Here is a 25,681-nt window from a genome sequence, read left to right on the forward strand (position 1 = left end):
GGCTTGCCAAATGATTCAAAGTGATGCAGTCTGTGAAAAGTACACACCTGGGGGAACATCAGGCCATCCTGTCATTGTTATCCTCGTCCAAGGATGTCCTTTAAACATGTGGTCCCCATAAAGATACCCATACCATTCAAGCCTCTGAACAGTGCTTCTCAAATTCCAAGGTGCGTCACATCACCTGGAGACCTCTCCGATTCAAGCAGGTCCGAGGTTCCGATTTCAAACGAACGATGCTGCTGACCCGAAGACCACACTCTGAGCAGCAAGGCCTCAGGGCAGTGGTCCCCAAACTCGTCTGAACGTTGGAATCACCTGGGGAATTTCCAGACTACGGATTCCCGTTTCCCAGTGACAGAAACTGTGATTTAATTGGTCCGGTATATGCTCTGGGCTTGGAAGTTTTAAAAGGTCTCCACGTGATTTTAAGCAAGTTTAGGATGCACTGCCAGGGGGCTTGCAGAGGGAGCATGTAGAGAGCTTGCAGGAAATGAATCCATAAAGAAGACAAACCCAGCTTGTAGTAAGAACTGGATAGTTTAGATCATGCAAGGGTAGTACTTCGAAAAGGGTGGTGGCGGATGGGAACACATTTAACAGTCGCCTCGGGGTCCATCACAGGGCCTGCGACTCGCGGGCACCTTTTGCTGGGGGCGGGAGAGGATGAGGGCCTGGCCACTGTTTCCTCGCTTCCGCTCCTGCCCCAGGGCGGGAGGGGCGGGGGCCGGCGAGGAGCTTCTCAGAGCATGCGCAAAAGCGGGCCGGCGAGGGGCTTTTCGGAGCATGCGCGACTACGCCGGCGCTCCAGCCCCGCCCCGCCGGGGCCGCGCTACCGGAAGTGCAGTCGGACCGCGCGTAGGATCTCACGGAGCGGTCGGTCGGCCGGCCTCGGTTCGTGGCACGTGGCTCACCACGTGGCCGAGTGCCTGACCCTGGGCACCCTGGAGCCGCCGGCCTCTGTCGCGGAGGCGGTGTCGTCCCTGACTATCGCCGACGCGTTCGTCGCGGCCGGCGAGAGCCTAGCCCCGCCGCCCCCGGCGCCCCGTCAGAGGTTCATCTGCTCCTTCCCAGACTGCAGCGCCAATTACAACAAGGCCTGGAAACTAGACGCGCACCTGTGCAAGCACACGGGGGAGGTAACGAGGCCGAAGGCGTGGCCGCGGGGGGCGTGGCGTCCAGGCCGGGGACTAGTGGTGCGGTGCACGCCAGGTGAGCGCTGCCCGAAGGTCCCGCGCGTGGGTGCGCAGACGCGTTCAGCTTTGGCCCTGGGGACACACAAGCGAACCAGCCATGCCTTAGGGCAGGGAAGGCCTGGGGAGGTAGACAGGGAGTTCTAGGACCGAGATATCCTTGCCGTGGGCTCAGGGCTCACTAAGCAACACTTTCCCCTTCTTTGACCTTGAGTGGTGGCCAGTCACCACGTCCCCATAACGTGTAAATATTTGCAAGGTTGGAATACTCCCTCCCACGCCCACCCCCAACCTGCCTTAAAAGGCCCCGCCTCCTGGGACCGGAATGGAGGAGGACTTTAGAGTACGGGAGGTTTGCAAGCTGCATGTGTTCGTTCATTCATAGTTCAGTACCGTCCTGGCCCGGAGAGCAGCAGTTACGACAGGCAAGGCTTCTGCCGTCAGGGACCTTATGCTTTAAGCGGGAGGACAGCGGAATAAGTAGGAATGCGACGCAGTGAAGAGAGGGCTGCAGGAGGGTGGTCGGGAGAGGCCTCTCTCTTGACCTGAATGAGAAGAAAAGGTCCCAGCCCTGCAGACATTTGGGGGAGAAACAGCCCGGGCAGAGAGAACTGCCAGAGGAGCGTGTGGTCCTGAGGGTGGACGCCGGCCAACGTGATTGGGTCGGGGAACCATTCAAGGGGAGCCTGAGGGGCACGCCTGGAGGGTCATTTGTAGGCCAGGGTACCAGTGGGTTTAGAGCCTGCGTTTTGTTTTGAGAGCAGTAGGAAGCCTTTGGAAGGTGACAGGTGAGCAAAGGGCGGCTCATGGAGGCCTAGGAATTGGCCGAGTTTCCCAGGATTTGGCAGTCTGGCTTCTCAGGGCCTCAGCTGAAGGCCCTTAACCAGGGTGCTGCAGCTCCTGCCTCCGCTCCTAGCACTTTCCTGACTTACAGGTCATCCCTCCGTGTGTCCTCACGCTGCCCGTCCCCCTCACCCCTGCAGCATTTGAAGGCTGACCGTTCCCTCCCCGGGACCTTGTCCCGCTCACTGACCCTTTCCCCTGGCTCCTCTCCCGCCCTCGAGGTTCTCCACCTGCCCCACTCTCTTGGCTTCTTCTTACCCTGTGACTGGCTTCCTTCATGACGTGCTTTATGCTTCGCCTTCCTCTCTTTCCTCTCACCCGTTCAACCCCCCTAAATTCTGGGCCCTGTTACCAGGATGTCCAGATTAGACTTTACGTTTCCTTTCAGACTCGTGGGCTGTATTTAGGATATTGGCACTCCCAGCTTCCTTCACACAGGCTAGAAAACTTGGAGTCATGTCATCCCAAATCTCACATTAATTTGACAGACATTTTTTGAACGTCCTGCATGACGGGCTGTGCAGAGTTCTGTGCACCTGCCCTGGTAACGCAGCTCTTGTCTTCCTGTCCACCTGCTTTGCTACCAGTATAGTCCTTTGAGGCCTTGGTACCTCCTTCCTGGACTGTTCTGGGGCATGTTTTCCATAGTTAAGTGCACAGAACTGGTTATACGGGGGACACGTTTTGGCTTTTCCTACGGGTTCAGAGTGGAGGCCCTTCCTCCCAACTGCCGGGTCCCACGTGGTGGTTGCACTTCGGGCCGTGAGCTGTGTGTGTCCGGGCACCTGTGAGCTTTCTCGGATGTGACACAGTCTTCTGTAGCTGTGCCGGGCGTTCTCTGAGCAGACAGTGGGCTTGTCCAGATGAGACCGCCCGCCCTGGGCTCTGAGTGGATGCGGAGATGCTGTGCGGGAGGAGAGGATCAGTGCGCGCAGGCCGTGCTGAGAGCCGGCAGGAAATCTTTACGGGGCCGCTACTGAAGCCGGGTGTAGGTCGGGAGCAGGTTCACAGTACTGTACGGTTACTGTGAAGGCTGCCCGCTGGTTTCACATAGTGTTCCTAGAACAGAACCTGCAGCAGCGACTTCGTGAGCAGCTGCGGCATTTCGGTTGTCGTGTAACCCCAGGCGGGAGATCCTTGCCTGGCCTCCTGTAGCAGGTGCTCAGCACTTACTGGGTGGAAACCACCTCTACAGACAGAGTCCACGGCTTTGCCCATCAGATAGTTTAGGGCTTGAAGTAACACCAGAGCCACTGATGCAGGCAGGATTGACGTGCTTTTTGTCGCCTTCCTGCTAGAGACCGTTTGTTTGTGACCATGACGGGTGCAGCAAGACCTTCGTCAGGGACTGGCACCTCAGCCGCCACGCCCTGGTTCACACTGGAGAAAAGCCCTTTGTGTAAGTAGAGAACTGTCTTCAGGCCTCTGAAGTGGGTGGCGTTTGGCACAGAATTGGCTGATGACCTTCGAGGTGAAGAAAGCGGAGCTGCTTTCGCCTGCATCTCCTGAGACAGGGTTTGGAATGTGCAAAGAGCGTTGGGGCCTTATGGGTCATCGCGTATGATAACTTCAGGGACGCGTTCATCGGAAGTTGTCTTGAGTTTGCATCCTCTCGTCTCCCTTTAAAGGGTGTCCTAAATGGGAAATCAACGTCGTAAAGTTCAGACCAGATGGAACATGGCTCCCTGGCAGATTCTGGGCTCTGTATCATCAGGGTCTTTACGAACCAGTCAGCTGCTGGGATAAGAGACATATGAACGAGGAAGTAGAGCTTTAACAGTTTATCTTCTGTTTCTTTCAATTAAGCCCCCACTCCTTTGCCATGCCAGTGTTAATTTCATTCTTCTCTGATGGAGTTGCTCATTATCTCTGAAAAGGTAGATATTACTGCTTTTCTTTTAAATCAGCTACTTTAAAGCAGTGGATCTCAAATTTGGGGTCCATCAGAATCACCTGGAGGGCTTGTTAAGTCACAGATGGGAGCAGCCCTCCTGCTCATCAGGAAGGACCAGGTAAAGTATATCCACACCCGTGGAATACTATACAGAGGGGAAAGAGGAATGCAGGTGTTCCCTGTGAAACTAAGAAACTCTCTGGGGCTTATTAGTTGAAGAACCAAGGTTCCGAAGAGGGTGTATTTCGGGCTACCTGTTTGTGTGTAAAAAGGAGCAGGGGAGGTAGACAACAAGTCCTCTATTTATATTTGCTTCTGTTTGTATAAAGAAATGCTAAAGGCTACATAGCAAAACTAAAGAATGTTGTTGCCTGTCTTGGGAGTGGTGGGAGTCCTGGGTGGGTAGGGGCAGGGGTGGAAGGAACCATGCAGCTGTGTCCCTCTCCATGCCTTTGGTTTCTGAGCTAAGTGGCCGTATACTATTTATATTTAAAACACTAAGTCTTAAATAAAAATGGGGCTGGGTGTGGATGCGCGGGTTGGAGAGAACGGCGGCGAGGGCTACTCCTGCTGGAGCAGGACGACTGCAGTGTCTCTTCCGGCTCACTCTCCAGCCCACATCCCTCTCTTTAGCGCCAGATCCCCGAGTCCAGCTGCTTGCTGCGCGGCGTTATTTGGCTGTCTCCCTGGTTCCATGGGGCCCAGGTCCCTGACAGTCCACAAGCTTTGTCCTTGGTCTCGTTCTTGTCAGGCGGCATCACTGCCTGCTTGCTGACCCGCAGGACTCCTGGTTCTTCCTTCCCGTCCTCCACAGCAGGAGGTCTGCAAGGGCTGTCCTTACCCCTCAGGGCCTCTCCCCTCCCCCAGCTGCCCGTGTCTCGGTTCAGGCGCTGGCCTGCACGCCTCACTTGAAGGCTGTTTCCCCGGCCCTCTCTCACATCACCCTCCAGATTGCTTCCTTTCCTAAAACTGGGCAGTGGTTTTGAGCACTGCTTATGTAATGACCTTTGTGCCTGGGCACTTCTGTGGTCTTGCCCCGTTTGCTGGACTCTGACAGGAAGTGGTGGTCCAGCTCTTCTTAACTGGGCAGCAGCACTCCCACCCCCAGCTTTGCCAGGGTGTCTCACGCCCCCTGTCTCTGCTGTTTGGTTCCTGGCAGGACTTTCCTGGCCCTTTTCTTCCCCACAGTGGTGTTGGGTTAGATGTCTGTGTCAGGATTGAAGTCAAGAGTGACGGAAAACTCAGCCCAATAGAGGCTTAAACAGGATAGTCTCTGTTTCTCTTGCATAAGTAAGATGCAGAAAGGCCGAGGTGGATAGGGGCTCCTCCTAACTGCCTCTGCAGTCCTCATGGTCCAAGATGGCTGTTGGAGCTCCGCCTGTCACATAAGCATTCCTGCCACTGGGATGGAGGGGGGGCAAAAGAGGTGTGCCCCCTCTTTAGACACCTGTGGGAGCTGAGCAGGATGGGCCAGCACTTAGTGGTGGGACCACAAGGGAGGCTGGAAGAAGCTCTGTTTCTGTTGGCTGTGAACCCAGCTGAAAGTGAGCGTTTTGTTCCTGAGGTCAGAAATAGCACGTGTTGGAACTCGGGGTGGGTGGTCTCTGCCACAGCACCCCTCTTGTGTCCTTCCAGTGGGCCTCTGGGCATTTCTCCCCCTGTCACTCTGCACCTTTTTCTGCCTGTCCCTGTGGATAGCGTGGTGCCTGATAGGAGTGTTATTCGGGGTTTATCGGTGAATGATGGGTAAGATGAGGGCTTGCAAAGGAAGTCCTGCCTCATCCGTCCGGCTTATGAAAACTCATCACAAAAAGAGCACATATTAAAAACCACGAAGAATTTAGATAATTCAAGGTCAAGATATAGAAACACTCATTAAGGGGAACTACACTGGCTTGGTGATATGTCACAGGGCCTAATGGTTTATGGTTCTGTAAATATCTGTTTTTTACCTCTAATGATAAGCTGAAACCAGTTTTTTTGTTTGTTTTGTTTGTTTGAGGTCTTTTTGGAAATGTAGTTTGTAGAGACATTTCAAGCAAAATTAAAGTTACCAGATTCTAAACTGAGAACAGTTTAAGCATGATTTAAGTCTAAGCAGGGTTTAGGCTTTTGGAACTAGTGTTTCTCATCTTCCCTCTGTCCACTGTATAACGTCTGCTATACTGTGCTTAATTTCAGAAGCCTAACAAGAAAATGCATCTCGTTACATAAAATCACGTCAAATTGAGAGGCGTTGTGTGGTACGGCTTAACACTTCGGAATTTGTTACAGACTATTTTTTATTATACTTTGGAATAATTAGCTTTTTTAAAGTGGGAGGATGTACACATCTTAAAATTTCTCTTCCCTTGGTTTGTTAATATTTTGGTTTTTACACAATTTCCTAACAGTTGTACAGCTAGTGGCTGTGATCAGAAATTCAGCACAAAAGCAAACTTGAAGAAACATTTTGAACGCAAACATGAAAACCAGCAAAAACAATATGTAGTAAGTATGAATGATTTTGTATGCTTAAATTCTGACTTTTTTTATGTTTATTGCCTGTGTGTCTAAAATTTTCATCAACCAAATTTTGTTGGTCAAATATCTGAATTTAGTTGGACACTAGCTATCATAATAATGGTTTGTTTTGAAGGCAGACTTTTTTGCTAATTAAAGTATATTATTGGTAGACTACCCCAAATGAATCGTTTTTGCTGTTTCATATGTGTTACTCTTCAAAGCTTCTTGAATTTTATAGTAACTAAATGGGTGAAAGTAGCAAGTACGTAATTTCTGCGGTATTTTTATCCTGAGAGGATTCTGTTGTGAACTGTTCTTGATTTTTTTTTGAGACTACCAAACCTTTACTTAAACAGTGCAGTTTCGAAGGTTGTAAGAAGACCTTCAAGAAGCATCAGCAGCTGAAAATCCACCAGTGCCAGCACACCAACGAGCCGCCGTTCAAGTAGGTACCTTCCGTGGGCGAAGCCGCTTCAGGTTCAGGTGGGGATAAGATGACAACGCACAGATTGCATACCAATGCTCAGAGGCAGTTCCTTAATCAGCATTTCCCCGTTAAGTCGCGAGTGTATGCCCAGTTATGTATTGGGCATTTCACAAGTTTGTGCTTTTGTTTCTCTAACAGAAAGATTTAATGTGTTTCAGAATAATTTGTGAAATTAGTACAATTGCGGTTAAGCTTGAAGGTAAGGCTTATGTCCTAACTATTCAAATAGAGCCTGCTCAGTGGCGCGAAATGTCCTTATGCAGATGCTAAATATTCCTTTCCTGTAGAACAAAGGTATCTGGGCTTAGCCTGCATCGGAGAGGGTTTCAGGAGGAACAGGAAGAGGTGACTGGACGCGGTGGAAGACACCTGCAAAGGGCACCTGCTGATGGCCGTCCTGCGAGCCCTGGCTGGTGCTGTGCGCGGCTGGGCGGTCCCCTGCCTGGGACTTGTTGCCGTTGACAGTGCCCGTCCCTGCTTGCAGCTCTGCCGCCTCTTCCTGTGCCGCTGGTGGCCTGAGCGCAGAAAGGGCGCCCAGAGGCCAGGCATCTGCTGCTGTTTTCTTTTCACACCATCCCATGGCAACGTCATTAGAAAAACTAGACGCAAATGACTCAGGATGGCTTAGGTGTTTACCCGAGCCATCTTTTTGTTGCCATGAAAACGGTATATTTTCAGAGGTATAAAGGTGAAAACTGTTTAATTTGATCACATAAGCAAAAAAAAAGTAATGACTTTTTTCTCTCAGTTTGTTCTGCCCAAGGCTGGTGAAGTAACTTGCATTTCATCTACAACTAGGTCTGAATTTGAAATCCCATTTTTATGACTGGTTTGGTTGTGGGAAGAGGAGACTTTGGCAGGATGAGGACGACATACTATTAAGTACAGTTCTGTCTGAAAACAGATCAGCTAATGCTCGTGTGTTGTTGACCCAGGTGTACCCACGAGGGATGTGGAAAACACTTTGCTTCCCCCAGCAGTCTGAAGCGACACGGGAAGGTCCACGAGGGTATGTACTGGTGCCCGCTGACGGGCACACCAGCAGTAGAGCGTGTTAATTCTCTGACTGCTCGAGTCTGTGGTCACCCCAAGAAGCCGAAACTGCTTGGGCAGGGGCTCCATCTGCCTGCTCAGGTTTTATGCTCTTGACCAAAGAGGTGCTGGGTGTCGTGTCTGCCCTTCCACTCCCTGTTGTTGTGTTGAGAGTTAACGTCTATTGTTTACAGCCGTGCCTGCTTATGCTTCTTGTGAAAGGGTTGGAACTCCAGCAGTGGCTTTGCTGCTTCAGCTGCTTTTAACCTCTTCTCTTTCCTTTCCTTGTTGGCATTCAGAGGACTTGGAATTATAGTTTGAGGTTTTTGGCGTAATCAGGTTGTAACTTTTTTCAGAAAGACTTGATTAAGCCAACAGCTTGAATCTCTTCTGTTTCCATGAAGGATTTTTGATACATATTCCAGTTTCCCAAACCTTAGAATTTATATGACTTTAAAAAAAATTTATTTATTTTTGGCTGCGTTGGGTCTTCGTTGCTGTGTGCGGGTTTTCTCTAGTTGCGGCGAGCGGGGTCTACTCTTTGTTGAGGTGCGTGGGCTTCTCCTTGCGGTGGCTTCTCTCGTTGGGGAGCATAGGCCCTAGGCGCGCAGGCTTCGTTAGTTGTCGCACATGGGCTCAGTAGTTGTGGCTCGTGGGCTCTAGAGCACAGGCTCAGTAGTTGTGGCGCACGGGCTTAGTTGCTCCGCGGCCTGTGGATCTTCCTGGACCAGGGCTCGAGCTTGTCTCCCCTGTATTGGCAGGTGGATTCTTAACCGCTGCGTCACCAGGAAAGTCCCCCCCCCCCCCTTTTTTTTTTTTTTAAAAGACAAGAGACTAGTAGTTGAGGCTTTTAGTTTCTATCTGGTATTTAATTGGGTGAAGCTCGGGCTGACTGTTACACTGACTAATCCAGTTCAAGTGCTTTGCACAGTGTCCATTTTTGTTCACAGAGTTCTTCTCTGGAATCTTTTCTTTTTTCCCTTAGCTGCTTCTTCCTAGTTCTTTTTTGCAGCATTAAATTTAGAAGATATTGACACTACAGGAAGCTGGGGGTGGGCAAGGTTATCCTTGGTGGTTTATCCAGGGCAAAGGGCTGAGTAAAAAAAGAGGCAAAGGTAAAGCAGGGGGAGGAGAAAGGGGCCTTGAGCCATGGAGGCGGGGTTGGGGGAGTGCATCACAGCAGCTGGGGGTTCGTGGGCCGTGTACCCAGCCCACTGAGAACAGGAGAGGGAGGGCCTCCTCTTGAAGCCCTGCTGAAGGGAGAGCCTATATGAAGGACCTTGACATGCAGTTGTTTGGTTTTACTGTAAAATAAACTTTTCTTAGTTTTCATAGCTACCTTGCAGTCTAATTTTTTTTGATAATTTGCTTGATTTTTTGATAATTATTTTCCTTTCGGTCTAATTATGATTGGTGTTTATGCCGAGTATTCACAAAAGGCAATGCACCAATCTGTTTTTTTTTTTGAAATAGGCTATATGTGTCAAAAAGAATGTTCTTTTGTGGCAAAAACATGGACAGAGCTTCTGAAACATGTGAGAGAAGCCCATAAAGGTAAGGCAGGCATGAGGGGCATATAAATATCTGCCCCTGTGGAACTGACTGAGTGCTTTTAAAGGGTGAAACGTTAAATGTGAACTTGAAAATACAGAGTTTCTATAGTATGTCTGGTAAGTCCAGGGTACCTCAGCTGTTTGACACGTGAGCAGAGAGATCTGTGGTCCTGGGCCGAGGTCTGTGCACATTTTAAAGGCTCGGGCAGGTGAGGCCTCCGGGGAGGCACTGGCTGATGTCTGCAGGGCAATCTGGGAAGCGTGCCCTGTGTGTTGGGGGACACGGAAGAAAACTGGTCCATTTAACCCCCGCCCCTTGCTGCACCTCCGGGTGGAGAACCCCTGCTGCTTGCAGACAGAAACAGGGACTTCATGTCATGTAGGGACTTGGAAAGATTGAGGCACACTGGAGTTAGTTTCCTCCCAGATTTCTGATCTGTGTGTCATCATAAGGTTTTGGGCATCGAATATGTCGCTTGATACATTCCATATTAGTTTTCCTGTATGGTAACAGCTGGGAAGTGGGCTCAGTTTGCTAGTCTGCTCCCGCAGAGGACATAACATGTGACGTGTGCCAGAAGACGTTTAAGCGCAAGGATTTCCTGAAGCAGCATATGAGAATTCACGCCCCGGAGAGGGACATGTGTCGGTGCCCCAGGGAAGGCTGCGGCCGCACCTACACCACCGTGTTCAACCTCCAGAGCCATATCCTCTCGTTCCACGAGGAGTGGCGCCCGTTCGTGTGTGAGCACGCCAGCTGCGGCAAGACATTTGCCATGAAGGTGAGCGCCCCGCCCGGGCACCGTCCTTGGGGGCTGCTGGGCTCCAGGGAGCCTGGCCCCAGGCGGCAGATGGGGAGGCTGGGGGGGACTCGGGCCCTTCATTCCTGCTCCAGCAGGAGTGGTTCTTCACCAAACTCTGCGAGCAGACAGATTCGCCCCTGCCAGTGCTGTGCTCAAAGTCTGGCCCTCAGCATCGCCAGGGAACTTGCGAGAAATGCACATCCAGACCCAGTGAATCAGAAGTTCGGGGGATGGGCCCAGTCATTTTCTAACGAACTTTCATTCGTTAGAAAGAAGGTGATTCTTACGTGACGGAATTTGAGACCCAGTGGCCTCTGGTACCATATGCTTATTATTTATGAGTCTGTTGATATTTGGGGTGTCCTTCTGGGCTGCCATCATCTGAGGATTGAGAAGGGGAGCAAGAGACAAGGACATGGGGGACCTTAGAGCTTCGGGACACTGGTCTAGACTTGGAGACCGTGACCCCAGGTGGAGGGGCCCGTGCGGCTCCAAGAACCCGCGCCCGGTTGGTGCTCTCACAGGCGCTCGTGTGAACAATGGTAGAGACTGAAGTGGGGGTGAGGCTGGCTTAGCACAGCCCAGACCGTCAGAAAACCACGGAACTGCTGGTGGTCAGTGTTCGTGCTGAGGACAGCAGGACTTGGGTCAGATTTTCCACTGGCGTTTGGTGATGCTGATGGCACAGATTCAGTTAGAAGAGCCTCCTTCAGCTCGGAAGGGTTTTCAGAACTGGCCCCCCAAACCCCTTACTATGAAAGAACTAGGAAGCCACAGGCACACGTGGTGAAAATGTATACGTTCCTAACCTGGGTCCTTGTAAAAGGCAGTGATTTTAGTCCAAGGTTTAAGGAACAGTTCTGCTCCAGTGGTAGAAGTCAGATCCCTCAACAGAATGTAACAGAAAGAAGGCTGTCCGTTTATTTAAATGACTCATGGGGTTTTCACATTAGCAGACACCAAATACCAAGTGGCAGTGTTTTACAAATAAAACTGTTTTCCTTTTTCCTTCATTGTAGCAGAGCCTCAGCAGGCACGCCGTTGTGCATGACCCCGACAAGAAAAAAATGAAGCTCAAAGTAAGTTGAGACTTAGCAAGCTGTTAATTTTAAAACATAAATTGGCTTAAACTAGATGCAGTCTATTTAGCGTACTTTCAACTACTTATTACTGTGTGAGGCTGTACTACCATACAGAGCAATTGTGTGGATTTCACTTTCTTACCTCATGACAGTAGTTTTGTTGTTGTATATACTGCGATAGTTGTACACCTGATAGGTATACGATTCCAGTAGTTTTGATTTTGAATTCGAGTTACAGTCGTCCCTTGGTATCCACGGGGAATTGGTTCCAGGAACCCCCAGGATACCAAAATCCGCAGGTGCCCAAGTAAAGTTAAATGAGGATTTTCGACTGCGCAGGTGTCCACGTGCCTAACCCCCCCAAGTTCAAGGGTCAGCTGTATTTGCATATAACCTCTGCACATCTTCCATATACCTTAAATCATCTCTATGTTACTTACAATACCTAATACAATGAAAATGCTATATAAATTGTTGGCACACGGTAAATTCAAATTTTGCTTTTTGGAACTTCCTGGATTTTTCTTTTTTAAAAATATTTTTGATCAGCTGTTGGTTAACCCGCAGATACAGAGGCTTGCCTGTAATCTGTCTTCCTTATTCCCAAAGGTGAGACCGTCTCATGAAAAACGGAGTCTGGCCTCTCGGCTTAGTGGGTACATCCCTCCTAAAAGGACACAGGACCAGGGCGTGTCTTTGCCCAGAAATGGGGAGACTGAACTGCCTTCTGAACTGCACTAAAGGCAAGGTGCCCTCCGCCGTGGCGACGCTGGCCCCAGCTACACGCCAGACTGCTTTGTTTGAAGGACCGCAGACCAGCCAGCTCAGTTATTTTCTCTCAGAAGCACGTTTTTATTAAAATCACTGGTGCAGAGCATTGGATGCTCCGTCGTTTCCATTTCCTCTGTTCAGAGCGTCTCCCCTCTGGGTCCCCAGAGCTGATCTGCACGCATTCTCTTCCTTTTGGCTCAAGGAACGAAGCACACACATCACAGCCTTTCCCCCTCTGATGGGCTGTGGCCTGGATGAGAAGGTAGCTATTCCAGGCATAGTCTGGAGTATTTGATTACATATCTCCTCCTAGAAAAGGAAAACAGCCAAAGACTAATTTAAAACCAACATCTTTGATTCTTCCCCGTGTTAATGCTCTAATACGCATAAAAACCAGCATGCTTGAATTGCTATTTAAGGGAGTTGCTGAATCGAATCGTACATACCTGGTTAAGCTGACTGAAACCTGTACGATAAGCAGTTATACAAACTCCACGTAACTAGGCTAATGCACTAAAGGCTTGATAGTTTTAAATCCCGTCATGGCACTGAGGGGCTATGTTTGGCCCAGACCACCCTCTCGAAAACAGTGCAAAGCAGTGGGTTTGGGCACTGGCAGAACCCCTCCTTTCCCCCCAGGTTGTCAGCCCAGTGCCGTTCCCAGCACTCATTCACAGAGTCATTGGGGTGGTTAGAAAAATACAGACAACTCAGTTCTAGAGATTCTGCATCAGCTGGGCTGAGCTGGGCCGGGCCCTAGGCCTGAGTCATTCTAACGTGGAACTAAGGTTGAAAACCAGTGCTGCCTTTTAGATGCTGCAAGTTGTCTAACTCCAAAAGCAAAGTAGATGGTCCACAGACTTATCCTGGGACTGTCAACTGATAGCCACTTTCTGGAAGACAGTTCGACTTTATATGGAATGCTGCTTATAGGCCTTTATAAAAAGGAAACAGACTTTAGAAGATGAACCCATAAAGTTTCTAACTTTCCTACTTAAGTACTGGATCCTCTACAATTTGTAAAACAGAATAGCATATAGCCTGTAAGTTATAAAGGAGTTTTTCTTTTATAAATTTATTTTTAGTTTTGCATTGGGTCTTTGCTGCTGCACGCGGGCTTTCTCTAGTTGCGGCGAGCGGGGGCTACTCTTTGTTGCAGTGTGCGGGCTTCTCATTGCGGTGGCTTCTCTTGTTGCGGAGCATGGGCTCTAGGTGCGCGGGCTTCAGTAGTTGTGGCTCGCGGGCTCTAGAGCACAGGCTCAGTAGTTGTGGCGCACGGGCTTAACTGCTCCGTGGCATGTGGGATCTTCCTGGCCAGGGCTCGAACCCGTGTCCCCTGCATTGGCAGGCGGATTATTAACCACTGCGCCACCAGGGAAGCCCTGTGAACTAGAGTGTTTTCATGTGGCGAAGTATTTATGCTACAATGGAAAAAGTAACGTGTACATTTTGCATTTTGAAAAACAAATTGGAAAGCTACTATCGTCACTGGGTAGGATTAGTAGTTACTTTTCTTTGCCTTTACATTCCCCAGATTTTCTACACTTTTATTTTTAAGATCAGAAAGAAAACAAAAACACACAGGCAGTCAGTCACACCTGCTTTTACTCACCATTTTGTTTTCTGGCTCTTCTGTAGTCTTCCCTTTCTTTATTGTAATTTGAACTTTGTACTTTTTCTCGATCCACTGCTGAATCTGTTTACTCTTTGTGTCCAAATCATGTTGTCCAATATTTGAAGAAAAAGTCAGTTCCTTTGTCAGGGTGGGTCCTGGTTTGAAAGAGTGAGACTTGGCGCTAGTCTGTCTCGTCCTAAGTCCGCATTGCTACAGGGGCCCTACACGTCCTCCTGTCCAGTAGTTTCACATGCCAGTAAACATTCAAACACGGGAGACAGACACAGGTAAAATACCAATTTTTTACCTGCCAAGTAAGAGTATTTCAACATGGAATGCTTCCGTTTATCATTACCATTGTCTGATGAACAAAGAAGTGGTCCTTTAAAAGGAACCAGTTAATCCTTATTCTTATTTTGGATGGTGGGTAACAGGTGTTTATTATGTTTTTTCTTTAGGCTTTCTTTTCTTATATTTTTTCTTCTTTAAATAAAAGTAATTTTTCTAAAAAGGAGTTCTTTTATTAACACCTCTTTGCTTCCTTACAGCTCCTACCAGCTGGTCTGAGTTCTCTGTCAGCCCTTCAGCCATCTCTGAACCAAGCTTCTCAGGCTGTCCACCTTTTTGTTGTAAACGTGACATAGTTTGATGTCCTTATCACCCTAGCTGGCCTCTGTGGGTAGTTTTTGTTTTCCAGTCAACATCTCTGTTGTTAAATGTGGTGTCAGAAAATTGACACGTGGCCTTACTGTGCAGCTCTGGAGCCAGCCTTCTGACCTCTGTCCCAGTGTGTTTTCTATAACGATCAGCACTTACTAGGAATCACGAAAAGCAAACCTCTTCACTTAATATCCAACTCACGGCTTCTGTACGGTTTAAATGACAAGTGAGTTGGCACATCACGTGAGCGTTCCTACCCTTACTGTGACGAAACGGGCGTGGGGCACGCTCCAGGAATCACTTCAGAGTTAGGGAGTGCTTCCGTGTGATTAACTGCACACACACCCCCACCCCCACCCCCCAGCTTAGAGATGATGGGAGCAGGGGAGGAGGGCACCCCGACAGGTGAGCGGCCCAGGACAGGACCAGGAGCCCACCCTACCTGTCCACGTCGTCATGCCCGTGTGCAGTGGAAGGCCAGGCAGCCGTCGGGGGGGGTTAAGGGGTTCCCATTATTTTGGTGGTGGTCACCTTGTTTTCCCCTCATTTTACACAGGTGTAGAGGAAGACATGACAGACACAAGAGTAGCAAGGAAAATAGAAAAAAAGGGATAGAAATAAGTGGACGAAAAAGACACTGGAAACGGTGGTGAAAGGACGTCTCAGCTTCTCACTGGCCTGTTGTCACAGGGGCCCTGGCAAATGCCTGACCTCAGCTGCGGATCTGCAGTCCTGAGGACCTCCGGGGCAGACAGCAAGGTACCTACCAGGCTTGGGCTCGGCCCTCTCCATCCCTCTGAGCCGGAGCCGCTCCTGGTAGATCTGCGTGCCCGTCATGAGCTGGTACTGCGGGGGCTGGGCACTGGGGTCCCTCGGCACCAGCCGCAGGTCCTGCTTGGCCATGAGCCTGATCACATTCGCTCGGTGCATGGGGCCCAGGTCGTTGCCCTTCTCGTCCAGCACCTGAATGATGCGCTCGTTAATTTTTCTTCCAACGTTACGAAAAGCTGTTTCATTCTTTTTTTTCTTTTCTCTCTTGTCCTGGGTGTCTTCAGTACTAAAAGCTTCTGCGTGAATGAGGCAGGACGGTCTTGGGGCAGAGGCAATGTGGGATGGTTCCGCCAGCGCCGTCTTCTGTACGACGTATTTACCCAAACGTCTTCTAATGCAAGTATTTTCCGTTTTTATAGTTTGTAATGTTAACCTCTTTAGCAAAAGAGCAGCCATCCTAAAAAGCAAGGAGAAAAGCTCACTGAAGTCGGATCACTCATTCCCATGGGTCGGTGCTGTGGAACATGGAGGGCGTGTGTGAGCCTGGGGGAACCTCACCTGTGAACACTGCAGGTCCATGCACAGGAAACTTAAACGTTATCTTAGTTGACTCCGTTCCCCGTGGATCTCACAGTGCCAGCTCCAAAAGCAGGTATCACCCTAAGGCTTTATTTAGGACGATGCAGAATATTGAATCCCTGGGGACTCACAAACACCTCTTCATGAACGTGATGAACAACTTATCAATACATCTGACCGTCTACAAAAGGTAAGAACACTGTTATGGGAAAGGGGACCCTCCAGGAAGACAGCTGACCCCCTGGAAGAATGAACTGGGACTCTCAGAAAGGAAATGCCCTGATATTAAAGTGGCCTCATAAACTACATCCATCGCTCACAAGGCAGGTGCTGCATTGCTGCCAAAGGTGAGCTAAAGCATCAGGCGCGTGTGGTCTGACTTCATGGCTACGGACGCTGCACTTAGAAGGGGCACTTTGAGTTTTTAGTTGCTTGTCCACCATAATGTGTCCCTCCTACCATCCACATGACAGGTAGACCTGAGAAGCGTCTGAGGGAGTGATGAGAGGACCCGTTCATCTCATCTAGGGTTTGCTGAGAAACACGAGAGAATCAAGAACTCAGAGGTAGGTGTGTGCGGCTCATCAATGAGAGAAGAGGATGCGGTGCCTTAGACGGTGCTTCTCAGAGAAGGCTCCCTGGGGCACCTGCTAGAGCATCACCTGGGGCGTTTGTTCAGACTGGAAGCTCCCTCTGGTCCAGCTCTGATCCCACTGGGCTGGGTAACCCACCCCTCCTACCCGTCACCACCAACCACGCCCATCGTCGACCAGTGACATGGGTGGGGGGAATGAACAGCAAACTATGGAAAGTGATGGGAGGCGCACGTTCTCACCTCCGTCCCCCGCAGGTCTGTGGCTATGGCTCCAACCCCCCAGGCCCCCCCCCAGAACGCCACCCTTGCAGAGTTAACTGCCCACCCAGCCCCTCCACGCAGATACCCAGCGGGCACCCTCATCAGCACGCCCACAGCTGAATTCCACCTGCCCTGCTCTCCGCTCTGTCCTCCCGTGTCCTGTCCTCACATACACCCCCTGGCGCTCAGGCCCAGAACAGCTGAGTGATCCTTGACCCTTCTTTTTCAGCAGATCCCACTGTTCGCCCTCTAAAAATCAGCAGGATCCAAGCACTCCACCTTCTCCCTCGCTGTCTATCGCCCTGCCCCTGACACGCCCTCATCTCTCACCTGGATCAGGTCCCAGCCTCCTGACCGCCCTCCCCGCTGCTGCCCCTGCCCCTTAAAACATGGAAGTCAGGCCGCGGCGCTCCTCTGCCCACAGCCCTCCGCGGCCCCCACCTCGCTGCAGAGCCCCCGGGACCAGGCCCCCACCCAGCCCTGCCCACAGCACCCGCCCCGCTTCCTGCGCTCCCTGTCCCAACCGCCGGGGCCTCCCTGCCATTCCTGTAAACGCCGGGCGCGCCCTCCCCCCAGCCCCCGCCCCGGGTGGGATCCTCTCCCTCAGACGATGCCAGTTCATTTACTTCTCGGCGACGCCTTCCCTGTCCACTCTGTCAACGGCACATCCCATCCTTTCAAACCCATGACCTTGCCTTTTAAAGAGGTTCACTGCTGACATGCACTGATCTACACACGAACGAACACTCACAGTCTTTCCTCACTGGAACGTAAGCTTCATGAGAAAACGTCACGTGTCTACTTCGTTCACTGCTAGCGCCTACAGCCTGTCTCAGTACCTACAGCCGTCCTCGGTATCCACGCGGGACTGGTTCCAGGACACCTGGCACGGACGCCAAACTCCGAGGATGCTCAAGTCCCTTATATAAAAAGCTGTAGTGTTCGCACGTAACCTATGCACATCTTCCTGTACACTTTGAATCATCTCTAGATTACTTATACCTAATACGATGGAAATGATATATAAATAGTTGCCTGGCACAGTCGCTTTTAGGAACTTTCTGGCAATTTTTTCTTTTTCGAGTATTTTCAGTCATGGTTGGTTGCAGCCACGGACGTGGAACCTGTGGGTACGGAGGGCTGACCGTACGTGCTGAATGACTGCGTGAGCCCAAGGAAACCGCCAGGAGGCAGGCGGTGTCTGGGGGCAAATCCCCAGGTCGTCAGGTGCAGCAGCGCCCCCCACCGCAGATGCGCCGTAAGAGTGCTCTTTTCATTCTAGAGATACTGAACTGTCCTCCGTATATTTTCTTCCTTTATTCAAAAGCTGGGGCCCTTTTTTCCAGGAGTATTCAGTCATACCGCTGTGTCAGTTTTCTTCTGGTGCTCTTCTATAGTATCGTGAGAAGATATTGTCAGATTTATGAATAAACCTTGAATAAAATGATCCATGCTTTACAAAAAAAAAAAAAAAAAAAATTCCCAGCTGGCATTTCAAATGTCCACCAACCTCAGTGAGATCTACGGCCAGATGTTTCATCCACAATGAATGCGTTACCTGACGGCCATTAACTGGGGCTGCAGATGCTGTAAAGGCTCCACAGTGGGGCTGAACTGGGTTTTAAATAGCTGAGATACTTACTGTTCAATAACAGACACTCAGATACTTGTTGCCACATGGCGGAAGCCGGCAAACCAAACAGAAAAGTCTGAAGACACTGGAGACGACTTTTCCATTATCCTCAGAAAAAGAGCAGCAGCAGCAAGTCCCAAAGTTCAGTATGAGTTAGGATGAAACTAGCAGTTACAGACGAAAGCTAGTGTGCCCCGTGTAATGAATTACCAACACGTTACACAGAGGATACTATTCAGTAGGTAGGATTTTGTAAAACAAGGAGGCGAATGAACAAACTAGGCACAGGAGAAAGATGAAAAGAAATTTAAGAAGAACCCTGAGGTTTCCTTAAGGTTGAAGACACAGTAATTTTCATTCCCCTATTCTTCCTAATTACCATTATTTTTCTTTTTTTTTTTTTTTTTTTGCGGTACGCGGGCCTCTCACTGTTGTGGCCCCTCCCGTTGCGGAGCACAGGCTCCGGACGCGCAGGCTCAGCGGCCATGGCTCACGGGCCCAGCCGCTCCGCGGCATGTGGGATCTTCCCGGACCGGGGCACGAACCCCTGTCCCCCGCATCGGCAGGCGGACTCTCAACTACTGCGCCACCAGGGAAGCCCTCTCTAATTTTTTATAAAGAGGAAGTATTTTTTATACTGATAAATTCTATTTGTTTACAGAATAAAAACTATTTCAGAAAGATAATGTAGATTTTTTTTTAAGCTTTAAAAACATTTTCCAAGAAGAGGAAAAGGTAAAGAGTAGAAAAATTATTATAATAACAATAATTGAATATAATATATTAATATATAATTATTAGTTATATTTTAATATTATATATAATTATATAAAAATTATACACGATATAATTTATATAAATTAATTTTTATGAATTATAAAAATTATAAATTATAAAATATGACAATACTATATAAGTATATATTATAATTATGTAATTATAATAATATATAATTATTAATGTAATAATTAAAAATGGTTATTTTTACCTTTACTTTTTTAAAGGTTCTTTGCTATTATTCAAATTTTAAAAGGCTTTACATTTTCTTGACTTACACAGCAATTATGCTTCACCACTAGCTAAATTTTGGCTTTGGATCAGCAAAAAGGAAGATATACCTGTTTTTTCAAAGTAAGCTTTTCATAGATAAAAATATAAATAACAGAGTTAGGGAAAAACCTGTGATATGAAATTTGAATCGGAAACATCAACATAAATTCAAGTAATTGAGAAACTTATTATTAGGAAAATTCTCAAGCATGTACAGAAAAAACAGCAAAATAAAGGTCTAAGCACCCATCACTTAGCTCCTTGATTTGCAGCATGTGGTCCAACAGGCTTTCTCTCCACCAGCAACTACTCCCAGGACCCCAGCATCTGTGAACTACTTCCGAGTAAATCCTGTGTCATCAGTAAACACTCCAGTAAGAGCTGAGGACTCTTGTATCTTTTGAATAAACACAGTAACACATCCCAACTGATAATCATTCCTCTGTATGTTCAAATATCCAGTCTTCAGGTTTCCCTGATAGTATTACCATTTTGTTTACATTTCATTTACAGTTTGATCACATGAAGAGACTCCCACGGGCCAAATGTGTGATAATTTAAACATCAGTGACTGAAATTCATTTCAACACACCGAATATGCAAAAATCTATGAAAAAGAAAGATAGTTAGCCACAACTGTATGTGACTGCTACTCTGACTCCTTACTCTGGAAATTGGTCATTGAAAAAGAACTAAGCATTTATCCTACCTTTTTAAGAAGAACTGTAACCACCCCCAGTTGATGAAGAAAAGCGTTCTTTAGAGGAGAATGCCAGCTAATACATGGAGAAGAAAAGTAAAAGTAATTTGAAAACCACCATTTTGCCACCTCCGATCAAATCACTGACTCAGGCAAAGATGGATGCAAAAATCATTAGGTACAAAGCTGATGAGGAAACAAGGTATTCAAGTGGTGCCAAAGGGTGACCCAAAGAATACTTCCAGACTCAAGCGGGAAATGCGCACTCTGGCCGTCACCCCGTAACAGAGGTCAGACTCAGCACGCTTTCAGCATGCGTATCATTAACTAGAGTTCAATATTCAATATTCATTTACAATCTCTTCATTTTGAGGCAAAATTTACGATGAAATGTACAAATCTTACATAATTTGACAACACCTTTGTTACCAAACTCCTATTAACTGAAGAGGTGAAAATAACTTCTATTTCTTCACTCCCTGCTTTTCTTTCCTACATAGCTGACATTGTATATTGATATCTATTCTTTCCAGGGAGGTTGAATCAAAAGGTACATGGATTCTAGTGGACTAAATATTTGTGAAATTAATTTTGCCAATTCCGATGACTTTAAGAATCCTTTCTCATGCCTTCCAAAGGAGTTTCACTAAGTCCTTCTGCCTGCTGCCCTGCCCACTGCCCCACCTGCCCCATTCCAGCCCGGGGTGAGCACTGCTGTCACCAAGCCTTCAGGTTGCTGTCCACTGGCCCTAGTTTTGTACAAAGTACTCTCCGCACTGCCGAGCTGTTGACGAGCTAGAACACTGACTAAAACACTGGAAAAAGCTAACATATATCTTGGCCAATTACTTAACCACATTTCTTTAGCCATAAAATTTTAAATTTATTTTATTGAAATAAGTTAACCATCCACAAAACATTTTTTGAAAAGCTCTTAAATCCTGCGCTCGACTCAATATTAAAAGTTGTGCTTATTCCTGTATATTAATTTTCTAAACGGTCACCTCACCTTCCAGAACTCCCTATCTCAGTGACCAGCATCTCAGTCCGTCCAGAGTCACGTCGTCTTGTCCACTTCTGCTCTTCCGCACTCTCACAGCTAATCCAACACCAAGCCTCCTCAGTCTTACTTCCGAACACCATAAATCCACCTACTTCTCTCCATATCCACTGCCACCACCCTAGTTTAAGACATCTTCCATCTCTCCTTTGGATTCCCATCAGTCTCCTAACATGAGCTCTGCAATCAGTTCTCCCCTCTGCAACGCTGGTGTTGTCCTGGCACCCAGCGCCCGCCCACCTAAAACTGCCTGAAGATTAAAGACCAAGAGCTTTCAGGAGGCCAAAAGGTCCTTCGCACCTTTCTGGCCTCACTCCATTCCAAACTTCATTTATGCCTAAACCCCCCTGGCCTTTCCGATCTTGAAGTGCTCTCCCCCTTGGTTTAGGAAACTCCATTCCTGTCTAGCGGGGTCTTTCTCAGGGCGTTCTTTTGATTACCTCCCAGACTAGGCCAGCTCTCCCCTGGTCAACCCCCCCTTTCCCCCGTGTCCCGCTATTTGCTTGTTGAGCTCAGAGTTAAGTGCGACCACAGAAGAGCTCATCTTTCCACGATTATAATTTTGTGATTATCTTATTACTGTTTCTCTCAGACGGTAAGTTCTGTGAAGCAGGGATCGCATCTGGTTTACCCTTCCCTGCGTCGCGCTGGGCACGGTCAACAGTGGCTGATTTTCCAGAGCCCTCCACTCTGCACTTCCTTACACTGAAGCCTCTTATAACCTGTACTTGGAACTGCGGCTCTTCAGTAAGAAAATGTATTTACTTCTTTCAGGAGTCTTATGCCGTGAAGCCTAGTAAATGGTAAATGGGAAAACAAGAAATCCCAGATCACTGAGCGACCTTCCCCACTACGCCGCCTCTCTGGCCGCAGACCGCAGAGAGCCTGCCCGCCCGCCAGTGCTCCGCGCTGAGCCACGGACTGGGGGGTGGGGGGAGCCCGGCGCGCCGAACAGACCGGTCACGTGCATCTGTGGTGGCCACGCCCACCCGAGCCACGCCCACCCGAGCCCCGCCCCCGCGGCGCGCCTGGGCCGTAGCGGGCCGTAGGGACGTACGGCCTGCGTGCGTGCCCGTACGTGCACAGGGATAGCGGGGCGGAAGGTCCAGGGGCCTGAAGGACCGTGGACGGCGGGTCTAGATGCTGCGGCTGCGGGGTGCGCGGACAGCAGCCTGGGCTCGAAGACGGCTTTAAGCCCGGCCGAATCCCCGAACCCGCGGCACGGTCTGCAGGGCCTGTCCGCTGGCGGGTGGGCGGCACTGAGCTTCCAGGGACAGGGACACGGCCGAGCGCAAGGCGGCGTCCTCCGCAGGCACGTCCCTACGACCCCGTCCTCCCGCTGCAGGTCCCCTCACCCGCGCAGCGCCCCTTGCCTTTAGCTTTACCTGTTCCGGGCCGCCGATTGGTAAGGTTTGGCAGAAGGAGCCCGCAAACGGGCTCCGCAGTGTGAGACCCTTTCACCTTCCGTAGTGGGCGGGGCTTCGGCCTGCGTCTTTAAAGGAAAGGTGACGTGAGGAGGAGCGCCTTTCCGGCCGGCGGCCTAAAGTCCTCCGACACAAAATGCGGAGGGCGAGGGGAGGTGCGTGCGGGAAGTTGCCGTTCACCTGGCTCCTGCCGCCGCAGGTGGTGCTACGATCGGAGCTTCCCATCCCCTCGGTCCATTACGTTGGTGCCGATCACGGTGTGGCTGTATTCCCACTAGGCTTAGAGCTTTCATACACGTCTTTTTTATTTAATAAAATACTATTTTGATAGAATGCTTAATAAACGATTTCATAAACGTCTTTATAATTATTGTGAGTTCGGAAGCACTGCTCCCCTGCATTTGCAGGTGAGCAGGCAGACTCGGGAAGCAGAGGCTCCCGTCGGTTCCCAGGTAAGCGGCACTGGCGGCCTGCGAGCGCCGGGCCGGGCGCGGAAGGCCCCCGTGGCGCCGTATCCCGGAGAGCTCGGAGCCGTCAGCGTTTGGCCGATGACCACACGGGCGTGGGGCGTGCGTGCGGTGTCCAGGCTCTGGAGCAGTCTTAACCCTGGGAGCAGACCGTGCACCCGGTCTCTTGCCTGCCTGCTTTGGGGTCTGCGAGCCTGCAGACCGCCGTGCCAGCCCCTGCCCCTCTCGCCTCTTCTCCAGTAGGAAATTCCTCCTTGGCAGAGTGGGAATTCCTCAGTGGCCGTGACTCCCTGAAGCCACCTAGTTAGAGGATACTTTGATTTATATGAGAGCACACTGCTTCTATTGGATACTTGTAGTCCAGCAGGACACGTCGCTTTATTCTCATTAAACAGCTCAAGTCTCGCATTACCTCTTTCGTTTCAGATGAGGAAACTAAGGCAGCCTTAAATAGTTTCTTGAGAGCAAAGACCAAGTTTCCGTTTCCTTATCAAATCCACGGCGTCGTCGGGCATAGTAGGTACTGAATTTTCGTTGAAAACAGTGAAGTGGTAAACCCAGAAAAACTATGTGAGGCCCAAAGGCCAAGGTTAGTATTTGCATGTTGGTCTTTTCCAAGTTAAACATGAAGAATTAAAGATTCATTTTATCCTACCAAAAATATTCTTTAATAGCAAGATGTGTTTGTTTAGGGTAGATCTGGGGATGGAGTGACCAGCACAAAACTTGGGAAATGGTAGGTGCTTGTCACCTGCAAATGCCCGCATTTACAGCATTTACCTGTGTGCGTGCCTGGGCAGTGTTACACAAGTGGTTGACTTCTCTTGAGTTGTTTAATCCTCAGGAAAATGTAATGACCTCATTTCACAGATGAGGAAACTGAAGCCTGAAGAAAGTAAGTAATTTGCCCAAGGTCACGCAGCTAGTAGCAGATTCAAGAATAAAACCACCCAGGCAGCCTGGTGCCAGAGTTGGTGTTCTTAATGCTGAATGTCCCTTATGAAATGAGTGTCAATGGAGTTACAAGTCTGGGAAGATACTAAGTGAAATTGGTTGAAGAGTTTAATACCCAAACTAAGGACTTAAAGTTTGGTGAGATTATGATTCGAATAAATTCACACCAAGTTGTCCTTGGTAACTGGAGCTACCTGTCAGCATCCTTTTTTTTTTTTTTTTTTTTTTTTTGCAGCCCCTCTTTGAAGGTATGAGTGGCCAGAATAGATGATTTGGGGAGTTATCTAGACTGCCATTGTGAGATATCTCAACAAGAGAGGGGCTTTGGTGTTCCTGGAAGGAGATGAGCAGGAAAGGGTGGGTGTTACAGACATGCCCTCAGAGAGAGAAGCAGGTTCTTTTTAGCTCTTCTTTTGAACTCTGCTCTGACCTCCAGCTGAAATGGGACCGGGCATCTTCTAAAGAATCGTTGAGAGTCTTGGGCTCAGCTCCAGTGGGGGTGACTTTGAAGACCTTTGAATAATGATAGTAAAGCAGGTAACTGGGTCTTTAAGGACCCCTCCCTGTACTTATGGCCTCTGCTTGCTAAGGCACCCTTCTTGGTTTGGGGACAGAACATGACTACACCACAAAGCCCCTGTAAGCTGTCTCATTCAGTATGTGCAGAGAAGAGGACTCTCAGAAGTGTATAGAGCTTCCCAAATTGTTATTGTTTCTACCTGTAATTTACCGAAAAAGCAAAGCCCAGAATGTAGAAGTGTAACTCCATAATATGACTCAAATCCTGGCTATTCTAAAACTTCTCCATTTTCCACCACAGGGTAATTTCCGTGATACTTTTCCTGGTTGGTCCCTGAGCGACACATTTCCTCACACAAGGCAGGTATTGATGTTTTTGCCCTGACGAAGGATTAAAGGAAACATTCTGTCCCCCTCCTTGCCTGTTAGCTTTCAAAGTCCCCTCTCTCCCACTGGTGCGGACGGAGGTGTGTGAAACACAGTTGCTCAGCCCAGGTCATTGAGGTTCAAGATATCTGTCCCACAAAGTCATTACTCTGTGGGTGATTTCTTTAAAAGTTGTTAACACTAGGCTGTGTCTTCATGATGCCACAGTGACTGCAACAGATTGAGAAGCTACTCTGCTAATAGTCCTGCGTTTGTTTTGAAGGTCTGTGCGTGTGGCAGAGTCTGCGTGAGGTCCGATACTCTGCATATTCTTCAACAGGTAATCGTCAACGGATTGCAGGTAGTTTAGATGCCCCCTTGCCTCCCTCCATTACGCTGTAAACTCCTGCCAGGACATTTTGGTAAAACTAAAGAATGGGAGTCTATTGCATGTGAGAGCCTGTGCAGTGCAAACTATATCCAGTAAGAGCGTTGGCTTAAATGCCAGCCACTTTCTCGTCACAGTGCCATGTAAAAACCGAGAGGGTCCGTGCTCTGCTCTCCCGGGTACGTGTTTACAAACTTGTCGAAAGGGACAGAGAAAGCAAGGTGCACACAGGGCTTTGGCTGATGTGGGGTGACTTCAGAACCTCCGGAAGATGCTCGCAGCCCAGTACTATGTGTCTATTCTCATAACACATGAAAGCTGGAAGCCTTCTTACAGAATCTGTACCATTATCCACAGGCAGAAGTGTGATTAATGCGTTCTAAACATGTAAGCATCTGTACACTTAAAAAAACAAACAAAAAACAAAACTCCAAACAAGGAGATTCCGCCCTCCCTCAGTATCTCATTTCGTTGTT

The 25,681-nt window shown here is 49.0% G+C and overlaps 2 protein-coding genes and 1 long non-coding RNA gene across 5 annotated transcripts; 2 read left to right on the forward strand and 1 right to left on the reverse strand.

The window, feature by feature from the left end:
* Positions 1 to 749: 749 nt before the first annotated feature.
* On the forward strand, positions 750 to 12,267 carry GTF3A (general transcription factor IIIA). Its single transcript, XM_032611686.1, has 9 exons — positions 750 to 1,139; positions 3,335 to 3,435; positions 6,324 to 6,420; positions 6,792 to 6,880; positions 7,858 to 7,931; positions 9,428 to 9,508; positions 10,060 to 10,289; positions 11,330 to 11,389; positions 12,002 to 12,267. The coding sequence occupies exons 1-9, from the start codon at positions 750 to 752 to the stop codon at positions 12,131 to 12,133; spliced, it is 1,254 nt and encodes a 417-aa protein (XP_032467577.1). The 3' UTR covers positions 12,134 to 12,267.
* MTIF3 (mitochondrial translational initiation factor 3) lies at positions 11,209 to 22,801 on the reverse strand. 2 transcript variants are annotated; one of them, XM_032611044.1, is made up of 5 exons: positions 22,473 to 22,799; positions 15,768 to 15,969; positions 15,206 to 15,666; positions 13,776 to 13,933; positions 11,209 to 12,472 (listed from the first exon to the last, which is right to left on the reverse strand). In XM_032611044.1, exons 3-5 carry the CDS (start codon positions 15,663 to 15,665, stop codon positions 12,254 to 12,256), a joined length of 837 nt encoding a protein of 278 aa, XP_032466935.1. In that variant the 5' UTR covers position 15,666; positions 15,768 to 15,969; positions 22,473 to 22,799; the 3' UTR covers positions 11,209 to 12,253. The 2 variants fall into 2 exon arrangements, with proteins under 2 accessions (XP_032466935.1, XP_032466936.1); XM_032611045.1 differs by lacking the exon at positions 15,768 to 15,969 and having other exon boundaries at positions 12,225 to 12,472; positions 22,473 to 22,801.
* LOC116743022 lies at positions 12,289 to 18,743 on the forward strand. Of its 2 annotated transcripts, XR_004346660.1 has the most exons (5): positions 12,479 to 13,206; positions 14,327 to 14,664; positions 14,995 to 15,197; positions 15,494 to 16,354; positions 16,874 to 18,743. It is a non-coding gene; the product is annotated as an uncharacterized LOC116743022 (long non-coding RNA). The 2 variants fall into 2 exon arrangements; XR_004346659.1 differs by lacking the exons at positions 12,479 to 13,206; positions 14,327 to 14,664 and adding an exon at positions 12,289 to 12,425 and having other exon boundaries at positions 14,995 to 16,135; positions 16,262 to 16,354; positions 16,874 to 18,740.
* Positions 22,802 to 25,681: the final 2,880 nt, after the last annotated feature.

The sequence above is a fragment of the Phocoena sinus genome, chromosome 18 (assembly GCF_008692025.1).
Source record: "Phocoena sinus isolate mPhoSin1 chromosome 18, mPhoSin1.pri, whole genome shotgun sequence".
NCBI lineage: Eukaryota > Metazoa > Chordata > Mammalia > Artiodactyla > Phocoenidae > Phocoena > Phocoena sinus.

What these genes read in the sequence shown, in the direction of transcription:
- MTIF3 (XM_032611044.1), bottom strand. Translation starts at nt 15,665, where the DNA reads ATGGCTGCTCTTTTGCTAAAGAGGTTAACATTACAAACTATAAAAACG. An exon ending in GAGGGCCGAGCCCAAGCCTG is followed by an intron (nt 13,934 to 15,205) that starts GTAGGTACCTTG and finishes CTTTCAAACCAG; the next exon opens with GACCCACCCTGACAAAGGAA. An exon ending in AAGAGCCAGAAAACAAAATG is followed by an intron (nt 12,473 to 13,775) that starts GTGAGTAAAAGC and finishes TTCCTTTTCTAG; the next exon opens with GAGGAGATATGTAATCAAAT.
- GTF3A (XM_032611686.1), top strand. Translation starts at nt 750, where the DNA reads ATGCGCAAAAGCGGGCCGGCGAGGGGCTTTTCGGAGCATGCGCGACTA. An exon ending in ACCAACGAGCCGCCGTTCAA is followed by an intron (nt 6,881 to 7,857) that starts GTAGGTACCTTC and finishes TTGTTGACCCAG; the next exon opens with GTGTACCCACGAGGGATGTG. An exon ending in GCAAGACATTTGCCATGAAG is followed by an intron (nt 10,290 to 11,329) that starts GTGAGCGCCCCG and finishes CCTTCATTGTAG; the next exon opens with CAGAGCCTCAGCAGGCACGC.